General features: G+C 37.1%; 1 protein-coding gene across 1 annotated transcript in view; it reads right to left on the bottom strand.

Annotated features, from left to right (window-relative positions):
• Positions 1 to 15: 15 nt before the first annotated feature.
• The window catches only part of flt1 (fms related receptor tyrosine kinase 1), a 49,745-nt gene continuing 36,257 nt past the window's right edge, over positions 16 to 13,503 (bottom strand). Inside the window, exons 18-30 of the mRNA XM_058638162.1 lie at positions 7,551 to 7,655; positions 7,350 to 7,463; positions 6,492 to 6,580; positions 5,925 to 6,042; positions 5,739 to 5,830; positions 5,522 to 5,644; positions 4,313 to 4,424; positions 4,084 to 4,183; positions 3,155 to 3,260; positions 2,936 to 3,033; positions 2,709 to 2,778; positions 1,907 to 2,010; positions 16 to 1,798 (exon numbers count right to left, since the gene is read on the bottom strand). Of these exons, the coding sequence (XP_058494145.1) occupies positions 1,633 to 1,798; positions 1,907 to 2,010; positions 2,709 to 2,778; positions 2,936 to 3,033; positions 3,155 to 3,260; positions 4,084 to 4,183; positions 4,313 to 4,424; positions 5,522 to 5,644; positions 5,739 to 5,830; positions 5,925 to 6,042; positions 6,492 to 6,580; positions 7,350 to 7,463; positions 7,551 to 7,655 (1,397 nt within the window). The 3' untranslated portion in view covers positions 16 to 1,632. The remainder of the gene's footprint in view (positions 1,799 to 1,906; positions 2,011 to 2,708; positions 2,779 to 2,935; positions 3,034 to 3,154; positions 3,261 to 4,083; positions 4,184 to 4,312; positions 4,425 to 5,521; positions 5,645 to 5,738; positions 5,831 to 5,924; positions 6,043 to 6,491; positions 6,581 to 7,349; positions 7,464 to 7,550; positions 7,656 to 13,503) is intronic.

Raw genomic sequence — 13,503 nt, 5'->3', positions numbered from 1 at the left:
TGGGACGCTTGACCATACGTATGCAGGACTTTTAATATGAAATTCGTCCTCTATATAATGTGTGTCCATTCGTTCTGTACAGCATTTATGAGGTCGGGCACTGATGTTGGACGATGTTGGCTCACAATCTCCTCTGTTCCTGTTCCTCCCAAAGGTGCTCGACGGGCTTCAGGTCAGGGCTCTGTGTGGGCCAATCGACTTCTTCCACACTTCCATGTCTTTATAGTCCTTGCCACAAAGTTGAAAGCGTAGCATTGTCCAAAATGTCTTGGTATATACTGAAGATAACACCTGAATTCAATACTTCAAACCCTTCTTTTAACCATAAGGGCCAGAAAATGTCCTGTGACTTAGTGCTTTTGCCAATTTGTTACAGAATGACTCTCAATATCTGGCAATCATTATTGTTATTATTATTATTCATATTATTCACAATTAACTGCATATTGAAATACTGTTTTAACAATTTAAAAGGAAAAACAAAAGGTTTTATTTAAAAAATAATCCTGATTTTGTGTGTTAAATCTGAAATTTAAACGCTATAAAACATTTAAAATAACATTTGCTTGACTTTTTGTCTCAATGTCCAAAAACGGGCTAAATAATGGAATCTTATGCACAGGTGTTTTTCCAACTCTCCTCTGGTAACTAAGAACCTGATTCGCTGGCTTCCTGTGACGCACAAGTGAAATTGCCCAAATTTTTTTTTTTTTAGGAGCAGTGGGCTGCCACAGTGGGGGTTGGGTTCCTTGCTCAGGGGTACCCCAGCCCTTTCTACCTGGTGGGGACTTGAACCGGCGACCTTCCGGTTAGAAGACAAGTTCCCTTTCCACTTAACCACACGTATTTGACGTGCAACTTCTTAGTTTCCGATTGCCCAAACTGTTTCTGAATTACAGTAACGCAAAGTGCACTTGCTTATGCTTGGTGTTAAAGGGTGAACTATCTACTTTTGTCCATATAGTGTAAATGAAAAGGGTTTCTTTTTTGCTCATCAAACATAGTTAATAAGTGTAATAACGCTCCATCTTATTAGAATTTACCACCACTACAACCAAGGTAGCGTTTTATCTTCAATCTTTTTTTTTTTTGGTCACCATTTCTGAAATTAACAAAATGCATATATGTATTTCCAAACGATTAGATTTCGGCGTTCCCAATAAACCGACATCTGAGCGGTTATTTAACAGGTGACTTCCTTCATAACCCGACTACGGCATTAAAATAAATATAGAGGTATACGTTCTTAGCACAGAGTAAAAAGCTAAAGGTAATATGTAACTTTAGTCCAGCATATAGTGGCTGTGGAGGAGGAACAGTTATTCCATACAGCAGTGTTCCTCTCCACAAAGCTCAGCGCATGAGGTACCAATACTTAAAGCTCTTGTGGTGAATCGATTAATACATTATTTATAAATTGTACTGTCGCATGTGAATCAGCTCCTGGGAAAGCTTTGTGTGGGACTATGCTTGGATGGTAACGGAGGTATTACTGTATACCTGCAGGTATTATAATGAGGTAGCAGATGAGGACTGCAGTGTAAAGTTAAAGTAGAATATGTTCTGAGTGAGTAAATAACAGCGTTTTTTACCCTGTCAAATATCGTCAAAGACTTTGCCAGGGAAGGAACGCTAAAGGGACGGGTAGAGGAAGACGGAGTTGTAGTCTGGAGGAGGGGAGCCGCCACCGTCGCACTCCCAGTCACGAGGCGGAAACGACGGCTCGCTGTCCCGTATGCCGACCGTGTCATGGCGCGGGAACGGCACCTGGGTGTCGCGACACTTAAAGGTGAAAAACCTGCGAAAGTATTCACATTTACTGTCAATATGACACTGCAGCTTCAGTAGATAATAATAATAATATTGTAGCAGGCTTTAGACGTCAGAGGTTAGAAGTCACCACTACCTGCTGAGTTTTCTGCTCTTAGTGTTGTAGTTGTTGTTATTCCACTTGATGTGGATCAGCTCCTCAGAGGGTAAAACCATCCCACTGTCGCTCTGCTGCTGCTCCTGAAGCGGTGAAGAAAACACATATAATGTTGTCACACACAAGTTTGACAACATTATAGAGAGCAGAGAAACCCTACAGTTCACACAGTGAGCAAGCACTCAGGCATCAGTGGAGAGGGAGAGAAAAACAGTAAGAAATCTCTGACAGAAGCAGACTCAAAGATGTGCGGCCATCTGCCGAGACAGGTTGGGGTGAAAGGAAAAATGGGGGGACAGAGAAGAGGAAGGGGGGACAGAAAGGACAAGAGGGAGCTGAGGTAGAGACAAAAGAATTATACTGATATCACATACTTTAATTATAGCATAATAATTATGATATGAATGATAATAATAAATGCATTCTTATATTTCCCTTAAATTATGTGTGTAAACTGGTTTGGTCTTTGTAAGAAAGAAACAATGTAACATTTTGTCTGCTGTGTCCTTCAGACCTGACTGAGGGTGTGTTTGTGTGTATACACCAGCAGCGCCGGGCTGTGTGGGGCATTTCTCCAGTTTTTTTTTGTTTTTATTTAGTAGTAGAATTCACTTGTTATTTCTCGGTGTATGTCTTTGATATTAGCACAAATCACTTCCTGTGTGCAGGGTGGGAAAAAAAATACTGCTACAGAGAGAAACAAGTCTGTAAAAAGAACGTACTCTTGACATTTAGGTGTCATTCATGTCCATAAAAGCAGAAGTGTAGGTGTTTTTCTTACTTCCGACATGTCGGGCTCCTCACAGGGGAGTTCCTCAAAAGTCTGAAGTGTGGCCATCCCTCTCATGTAACTGATGGAGGATTTAGATTCAAAACACAAGTTAGGAAGATCTCTTCTTACTCAGTCCGTTTCCTGTCTTGACCTCACACACAAACACTTAAAGCACGCATTAACTGAGACGTTACATGTAGCACTGTACTTTTATTTTTATTTTGTCATGACCGTACCTTAGGTTTGTGACTGCGAGTGGCTTTTCCGCCAGATCCCCGCTGTGATTTGTGTCTCCAGCCATGAAAGATCCCAGAGGAATGTAATGTTTCCCGTCCTATTGAAAAAAAAAAAAAGAAAGAAATGAGACGCGTACAGTGTACAGTAGAGTTTGTCATGCACCAAAACGAATGCCTTGCATGTTGATAATGCTTTGGATTATGAGCTTGAAGCCTGACCTGTTGAACCATGGCCTGCAGCAGGTCTCCCAGTGTCTCCACCAGGTTGGTGAAGGTGGGTCGTTCTGAAGGAGCAGCCTCCCAACATGACAGCATCGTGCTGTAACTGCACACACACACACACACACACCTTCTATTCAATTCAATGGAATTAAATTATGTATGTACATATATATATATATATATATATATATATATATATATATATGTATACTGTATTATATGTGCAGTACATCAGATGCACTTTACATCCACTATGTCTCACTGCACTGTCCCTGATAGATAAATAAAGATCAATTGAGTTGAAAACACAAGACTAAACGAAACAAAAACAAAATGTTAACCAGCGTGTGGCTGATGGCAGCAGCTAAAACGTCTGAAAAAGACCAAACGTGACTGGAATCATTAACAATCTCATTTGTCTTCCCAAAGACTTGTTCAGATAAAAGCTGCACCAGTGATTTGTCGCTACTGCGAGGCCTGAAATAATAACAAAAAGCTTTGAACTCTATTTCTTTTGCTATGATCTATAGATACGTTAAATAATACGTCATAACATATGCTTAGGGCAAACGAACAATCTTTGAGATTTGCCCACCTGGAGGAGATCTATAGTAGTGGATACAGAATGATTAAGCATTGATCCAACATGACATAGTGCTCAACAAACAACTGTCTGACATATTTGTTATTTATTTATTTATTTTTGATTATTATTATGAACATTATTTGAATTTATTGTGTTTATTATTTTACTAATTTTAGGGCATGCTGTGTATGTTCAGTAGTGCGTGATTGTTAAACTGTGTTCAAAATAAATATAATACGATATTGTTGGAAGAAGAAAAAAAAAACGTGTCAAAGGCCAAATTGTGTTTAAATGTCATCACTGTAACTTCTTTTCTCCCTCTTTCCAGACCTTTACCCACATGTCAGGCGTGCTGTACTCCGGCGCTCGCATCCGCGTTCCTTCCTTCAGTCGGTGGCAGAACTCTTCATCGATGTGAAGACCAGGGTAGGGGGAAGCTCCTGTTACACACACACACACACACACAGATAGGAGTCATTTTGTGAAAAGACTGTATCACAGATATTTCGTATAAGGTTTCATTACAATCTGAGCGTTTCTTGAGAGCAAACGAGGTAAAAGGTTCTCACCCAGAGAGAAGATCTCCCACAGCAGAATGCCATAGGACCACACGTCGCTCTGCGTGCTGAACACTTTGTCAAAAATAGACTCGGGAGACATCCACTTCAGAGGGAGACGGGCCTGTCAGAGCCAATCAGAGAGGACACAGGAGCCGGGTCACAAAATATGGTGAGGGGAAAAATGAATATTGACAGTGACTCTAGTGAGACAGATTATTCCTTATTTACGAAAGAGTATCGTGTAAAAACGTGTAAAAAAAAAATTGAAAGAAAGAACAGAATTCTAAGATTAAGGAAAAAGTCAGAATTCTGAGATTAATGCTGAGACTTTTTTTCTCAGAATTCTGACTTTAATCTCAGAATTCATGCTTTTTTATGTTGAGTGTTAGGGCCACATGTAAGAACAAAAAACAGCATGAATTCTGAGATTAAAGTCAGAATTCTAAGATTACGGAAAAAGTCAGAATTCTGACTTTAATCTTCGAATTCTGATTTAAATCTCAGAATTAATCTCAGAATTCATGCTGTTTTTTTGTTTTTTACATGTGGCCCTAATACTCTTCCATACTTATTCATATTGAATATCAATTATATTGAAACCATGCATGATTTTCCCAGTTTCAACCACATGGACGTGCACATTTGAAGTAAGATTACTATCCTGGATTATTCATTAAAATAACAAAATACTGTCACATGTCTCACAGCTGTCACATAACAAGTCAAGTTGCATTTATACAGTGCATTTAAATAGTATTTGCCTGCTTCCTGATTTCTTATTTCTTTTTTTTGCGTGTTTGTCACATAAATGTTTCAGATTATGGGATCTGTTGGCCTCCTTCTCTTTGTCAGACAGCTTCTATTGAAGTGATCTTTCGATTCATCAGGCCTGGCGTGTGGTGAGTGGAACCACAGTTACTTCATGATCTCATCGCTCAAAAACTTCATTTTGCGTTCACTTGGGTTTATCTTTGTCTAATATTTAAATTTGTTTTGTGTGACAAACATGCAAAAAAACAAAAAAAAACAAGAGATCAGGAAGGGGCCCTGTATAAGAGTTAAAAAAATGGCCTAAAAAAATAAATAAGAGTGTTTCTAGTTATTGTTACTGGTGCAGTGAGGTCATTGCAATGGTCACTGACAGACAGACATGCCATGCATTTGTTATCCAAGTACAGACAGACAGACAGACAGATGCATTTATAGATGTTTGCTCACGTCTCCCTTGCGGACGTAGTCAGGATCTTTGTAGATGTCTCTGGCCAGACCAAAGTCACAGATCTTCACCACTTTATTGTCCGAGAGCAGGACATTCCTGGCTGCCAGATCTCTGTGGATACACTGTTGTGTGTGCCAAGATGACATCGGTTAATGAAATATACACATGTACATGTACCTTCTTCTCATTCCAGCTTCTCCTAAATCTAAAGCAAACCTTGCGAGAGGCCAGATACTCCATTCCACGTGCCACCTGGAAGCTGAAGGAGATCAGATCCTCCACAAATAAAGGAGACACAGATGTGGGATCTAGTTGAAAATAGACGAAAGCAGGCACGGGGCGTGTTAAAAAAAGAAAAAGTAAATTATTTGAAAGTATTTTTTTAATAAGCGTTTGTCTTACCAAGGCCATTCTCCTTGTTGTTGTGGTCAAACTCTGTTGTGCTGCTGCTGCTGCTGCTGCTGCACTGGCTCTCAGAATCACTGCTGACATAACTCTGTCCAGCTTTTCCTCCAGCAAACTGGGATACATCAAGTAACTGTTATTAATTATGACGTAAAAGTGAGTGAAAATCAGGACAATTAATGATTCAAATGCAGTGTTTGCAGGGTTAGGGGTCGTTTGGGGTGATTTTTTTTAACCCCCCCCAAAAAAAGGAAATCATCAATTCAGTCATTTTTAAACCTGTGAAGAAATTAAGGAAGTAAACAACCTTCGCAAGAAGTGATAACATCTTCACACTGCACATTGCAGAAGTGACCTTTTTGAGGGTACGTTTTTGTAATTCTGTGCAGCACGGAGAGATATGACACCGTTGTTTTGTTTTTTTTAACCTCTCGAGTTGGGCACACGGTCATGAGAGTGTGAACTAACTAACTAACTACTGCAGGTCCTGTTTTCTGTCGAACGCGGCTATCTCGACACCGTCTAACTGCATGTGTGGACGTGTGCTGAGGCGGCTGAGGTCACCTGATTGTGCACGAATACGTCTCGCTTGCTCTTCAGGAAGGAAGAGAGATTTCCATAGCGACAGTACTCGACGATGACCATCAGTGGTCCTGCACACACACGGAAAACATCGATTTGAGTCATGAGAAGATAAACCTTTTGTATAATGTGAGTCATTTCTTACAGTCACCGGCCATTTTTTTAGGTACACACAGACAATTACATGGTATTTAGGCCTGAGGACAAGGACAAGACGTCATGCTGGAGTTCAAACTGAGCATCAGATTTAAGTGAATGAACGTGGCATTATTGCTAGTACAAGACTGGGTGATCTGAGACTTTAAGACACTGCTGTTCTACTGACATTTTCATGCACAATAATCTCTAGGGTTTGCAGAGAATGGTCCCAAAATAAAGAGCAAACATCCAGTGAGCTGTTCTCTTAGCGAAAATGCTGGTTACAAGCAAAGTGTGCAGAAGAACATCTCTGAAAACACAACACAACACAACACAATTTTGACCTTGAAGCAGAGCGACCACAGCAGGAGAGGACAACACCGCGTGGCATTTTATTAGGTGTCGTGTAATAAAATGGCAGGTGGGTGTACATTTCAGTCAATGTGGTTAGAATGTTTAGGAGTTAACTGTTTACAAATGTGTTTTTTGTCGCAAATGTACATGTTTATGAGTCAGTATTGTCCTATTGTCACAGATTGTTGTTGTATTTGTGCACTTCATCTTGTTTCATGTGCTTCATTTTATTTGTTTTGTTATATTTTTCAATGTATTATTCAAGCTCTTTGGTTGCATTTTATGTCGGAAATGTGTTGTATAAAAACAATTCAACTAACATGTTCACAATGTACAGAATAAACACACCTCCAGACTTGGTGCAGGCTCCCAGTAGATTGACAACATTCAGGTGGTGACCAATGTAGTTGAGGATCTTCAATTCAGTCATGAGAGCCTTGTGCTCGCTGGCTGTAGCGCCCTCTGGTGGACAACAGGTGGAAAGCAAAAAAAACAAGTGGTAGAAAATGTGTCTTTTGCTCAGGATTGTGATTGAACCTCATGTTGTACCTTTGAGCATCTTCACAGCCACAGTCCTGCAGCTGTTGGCACCATCGATGCCAAACGCAGACGCTTGTATCACTTTACCAAAGGCTCCGCGGCCCAGAGGCTTCCCTGTAACACACAGGAGGAACATGATGCTGTTGGGGAGGGCAAAAGGGAGTTTGTTTGTGTCTAAGTGAGCGACATTATTAATCAGGGAGTGCTCACACAGTAATGCAAGAACCAGTTTATTGTTCATCTAAGACTTATTATTATTATTTCTAGTTTTGTTATTAAAAATATACTGTACGACCACTGTGAGTGACTTAAAACAGTCCAAAATCACTTAAAATCGTCATTGTATATTATGTCGTCCAAAATCACTTAAAATCATCATTGTATATTGTGGTGTCCAAAATCACTTAAAATCATCATTGTATATCACTTAAAATCATCATTGTATACTGTGGCGTCCAAATCACTTAAAATCATCATTGTATATTATGTCGTCCAAAATCACTTAAAATCATCATCATCCTTCATCTAGGAATGATTATCATTTCTAGTATTGTTATTACAAATATACTGCACTACCACTGTGAGTGACTTAAAACAGTCTATTAAGAAAGTAAAGGAAGAGGGAAAGTGTTTTTTTAACAAACATGAGTCAAATATTGGAAACAAAGGGTGCTACATTATTTCCTGGCCAACTGTAAAATACAACAGGGAAATATCAGGTAATTGTAACAACAACACTTTCTCAGAAATGGAACGTATGGAATTTCAACACGGACTTAATTATCTTTGTTGATACTTTTAAGGTAAGGGTGAATCCTTTCAGTAGCTTTTAAAAGATGGGGGAGGTGTACGTCCAGCAGGGGGCAGCATTTCCTAACATGGTGGGTTTTCCTGTGTTTCAGCAACTGCTTTCAACTGACTACAATTTCAGCTGCCATCGACATTGATTCATTACTGATTTTGAAGGCCATGGTGTTGTACTTTGTGTGACTAGGTACATTCCACTCCTCCTTTCTGTGTTGAACAATTTGGAATGTTCCACTTTCTGTTTACCAACTGGGAACTTCCACATGATGCAGGAGGAGGATGAGGAGGAGCAGCTGCTAGAACGATCCACACATTTCTTAGATTTTCTGATGACACTCTGCTATTAACATCCGATCTGAGTGATCAGATCACAGGTGTTCAGATTACACCTGCTGCTGGTATTGTGATGTGACTGCTCCACTTTGTGTGTTGTCAATGCAACTGTCAAAATAGAATGTTTTCAAAACTGAATGGAAAAAAAACGTCATCACATTGTATGACATCAAAAAATGTCTTCAAACTGTAATTTTTTTTTACAAGTTTAGAACGTCAACAAAACTACTACTACATTTTTGACCGATTTTGGACGACATACTATACTATGACTTTTTTGACAGATTTTGGACGACATACTATAGTATGACTTTTTTGTCTCATTTTGATCGACACACTATACTATGACTTTTTTGTCTCATTTTGGACTCCATACTGTAGTATGACTTTTTTTGTCTCATTTTGGACAACATACTATAGTATGACTTTTTTGTCTCATTTTGATCGACACTATACTATGCCTTTTTTGTCTCATTTTGAACGACATACTATAAGTATGACTTTTTTTTTATCTCATTTTGAACGACATACTATACTATGACATTTTTGACAGATTTTGGACGACACACTATACTATGACTTTTTGGACTGATTTTGGACAACATACTATAGTATGACTTTTTTGACTGATTTTGGACGACATACTGTAGTATGACTTTTTTTGTTTCATTTTGGACGACATACTATAGTATGACTTTTTTGTCTCATTTTGATCGACACACTATACTATGACTTTTTTTGACTGATTTTGGACGACATACCCCGCGACCCTCTGGCAGAGGATAAAGCGGTAGATGATGACTGACTGACTGAATATAGTATGACTTTTTTGTCTCATTTTGAACGACATGCTATAGTATGACTTTTTTTGTCTCATTTTGATCGACATACTATAGTATGACTTTTTTGTCTCATTTTGGACGACATACTATAGTATGACTTTTTTGACTGATTTTGGACGACATACTGTAGTATGACTTTTTTTGTCTCATTTTGGACGACATACTATAGTATGACTTTTTTGTCTCATTTTGATCGACACACTATACTATGACTTTTTTTGACTGTTTTTGGACGACATACTATAGTATGACTTTTTTGTCTCATTTTGATCGACATACTATAGTATGACTTTTTTGTCTCATTTTGATCGACATACTATACTATGACTTTTTTGTCTCATTTTGGACTCCATACTATAGTATGACTTTTTTGACAGATTTTGGACGACATACTGTAGTATGACTTTTTTGTCTCATTTTGATCGACACACTATACTATGACTTTTTTGTCTCATTTTGGACTCCATACTATAGTATGACTTTTTTTTATCTCATTTTGAACGACATACTATACTTTGACATTTTTGACAGATTTTTGGACGACACACTATACTATGACTTTTTGGACTGATTTTGGACAACATACTATAGTATGTCTTTTTTGACTGATTTTGAACAACATACTATAGTATGACATTTTTGTCTAATTTTGGACGACATACTATAGTATGCCTTTTTTGACTGATTTTGGACGACATACTGTAGTATGACTTTTTTTGTCTCATTTTGGACGACATACTATAGTATGACTTTTTTGTCTCATTTTGATCGATACACTATACTATGACTTTTTTGACTGATTTTGGACGACATACTATAGTATGCCTTTTTTGTCTCATTTTGAACGACATGCTATAGTATGACTTTTTTTGTCTCATTTTGGACGACATACTATAGTATGACTTTTTTGTCTAATTTTGATCGAAACACTATACTATGACTTTTTTGAGTGATTTTGGACGTCATACTATAGTATGAATTTTTCGACAGATTTTGGACGACTTACTATAGTATAACTTTTTTGTCTCATTTTGGACGACATACTACACTATGCCTTTTTTGAGTGATTTTGGACGACATACTGTAGTATGTCTTTTTTGTCTCATTTTGGACAACATACTATACTATGACTTTTTGGACTGATTTTGGACGACATACTATAGCATGCCTTTTTTGAGTGATTTTGGACGACATACTATAGTATGTCGTATGACTTTTTTCGACAGATTTTGGACGACATACTATAGTATAACTTTTTTGTCTCATTTTGGACGACATACTACACTATGCCTTTTTTAAGTGATTTTGGACGACATACTATACTATGACTTTTTTGACTGATTTTGGACGACATACTAGAGTATGCCTTTTTTGAGTGATTTTGGACGACATACTATAGTATAACGTTTTGTCTCATTTTGGACGACATACTATACTATGACTTTTTTGACTGAATATTTTGGACAACATACTATAGTATGACTTTTTTGAAAGTCATACTAGTATGTCATTTTAAACGACATACTATAGTATGACTTTTTTTGTCTCATTTTGGACGACACACTATACTATGACTTTTTGGACTGATTTTGGACGACATACTATAGCATGCCTTTTTTGAGTGATTTTGGACGACATACTATACTATGACTTTTTTGAGTGATTTTGGACGACATACTATACTATGACTTTTTTGAGTGATTTTGGAAGACATACTATGGTATGACTTTTTTGACTGATTTTGGACGACATACTATACGACATACTATACTATGACTTTTTTGTCTCATTTTGGTCAACATACTATAGTATGCCTTTTTTGTGTCATTTTGGACGACATACTAAAGTATGAATTTTTTGTCTCATCTTGGACGACACACTATACTATGACTTTTTGTCTCATTTTGGACAACATACTATAGTATGCCTTTTTTGAGTGATTTTGGACATCATACTAGAGTATGACTTTTTTGTCTCGTTTCGGACAACATACTATAGTATGCCTTTTTTGAGTGAGTATAGTATGTCGTCCAAAATCAGTCAAAATAGTCATACTACAGTATGTCGTCCAAAATCTGTCAAAAAAGTCATACTATAGTATGGAGTCCAAAATGAGACAAAAAAGTCATAGTATAGTATGTCGTCCAAAATCAGTCAAAAAAGTCATAATATAGTATGTCGTCCAAAATGAGACAAAAAAGTCATAGTATAGTATGTCGTCCAAAATGAGACAAAAAAGTCATACTATGGTATGTCGTCCAAAATGAGACAAAAAAGGCATACTATAGTATGTCGTCCAAAATCAGTCAAAAAAGTTATACTACAGTATGTCGTCCAAAATCTGTCAAAAAAGTCATACTATAGTATGGAGTCCAAAATGAGACAAAAAAGTCATAGTATAGTATGTCGTCCAAAATCAGTCAAAAAAGTCATAATATAGTATGTCGTCCAAAATGAGACAAAAAAGTCATAGTATAGTATGTCGTCCAAAATGAGACAAAAAAGTCATACTATGGTATGTCGTCCAAAATCAGTCCAAAAAGTCATACTATAGTATGTCATCCAAAATCCCTCAAAAAAGGCATACTATAGTATGTCGTCCAAAATCAGTCAAAAAAGTCATAGTATAGTGTGTTGATCAAAATGAGACAAAAAAGTCATACTATAGTATGTCGTTCAAAATCAGTCAAAAAAGTCATACTATAGTATGTTTTCCAAAATGAGACGAAAAAGTTATACTATAGTATGTCGTCCAAAATCACTCAAAAAAGTCATAGTATAGTATGTCGTCCAAAATCACTCAAAAAAGTCATAGTATAGTATGTCGTCCAAAATCACTCAAAAAAGTCATAGTATAGTATGTCGTCCAAAATCACTCAAAAAAGGCATGCTATAGTATGTCGTCCAAAATCAGTCCAAAAAGTCATAGTATAGTATGTCGTCCAAAATCACTCAAAAAAGGCATGCTATAGTATGTCGTCCAAAATCAGTCCAAAAAGTCATAGTATAGTGTGTCGTCCAAAATGAGACAAAAAAAGTCATACTATAGTATGTCGTTTAAAATGAGACAAAAAAGTCATACTATAGTATGTTGTCCAAAATATTCAGTCAAAAAGTCATAGTATAGTATGTCGTCCAAAATGAGACAAAAAGTCATAGTATAGTATGTCGTCCAAAATGAGACAAAAAGTCATAGAATAGTATGTCGTCCAAAATCACTCAAAAAAGGCATACTCTAGTATGTCGTCCAAAATCACTCAAAAAAGGCAGTGTAGTATGTGGTCCAAAATGAGACAAAAAAGTTATACTATAGTTTGTCGTCCAAAATCTGTCGAAAAATTCATACTTAAGTATGTCGTCCAAAATCAGTCCAAAAAGTCATACTATAGTATGTCGTTTAAAATTAGACAAAAAAGTCATACTATAGTATGTTGTCCAAAATCACTCAAAAAAGGCATTCTATAGCATGTCGTCCAAAATGAGACAAAAATGTCATACTATAGTATGTCGTCCAAAATCACTCAAAAAAGGCATCCTTTAGTATGTCGTCCAAAATCAGTCCAAAAAGTCATAGTATAGTGTGTCGTCCAAAATGAGACAAAAAAAGTCATACTATAGTATGTTGTCCAAAATCTCAGTCAAAAAGTCATAGTATAGTATGTCGTCCAAAATCACTTAAAAAAGGAATACTATAGTATGTCGTCCAAAATCACTCAAAAAAGGCATGATATAGTATGTCGTCCAAAATCAGTCCAAAAAGTCATAGTATAGTATGTCGTCCAAAATCACTCAAAAAAGGCATGCTATAGTATGTCGTCCAAAATCAGTCCAAAAAGTCATAGTATAGTGTGTCGTCCAAAATGAGACAAAAAAGTCATAGTATAGTGTGTCGTCCAAAATGAGACAAAAAAGTCATAGTATAGTGTGTCGTCCAAAATGAGACAAAAAAAGTCATACTATAGTATGTCGTTTAAAATGAG

This window comes from Solea solea, chromosome 1, assembly GCF_958295425.1.
Source record: "Solea solea chromosome 1, fSolSol10.1, whole genome shotgun sequence".
Taxonomy (NCBI): Eukaryota; Metazoa; Chordata; class Actinopteri; order Pleuronectiformes; family Soleidae; genus Solea; species Solea solea.
This window is presented reverse-complemented; position numbering and strand designations above follow the sequence as displayed.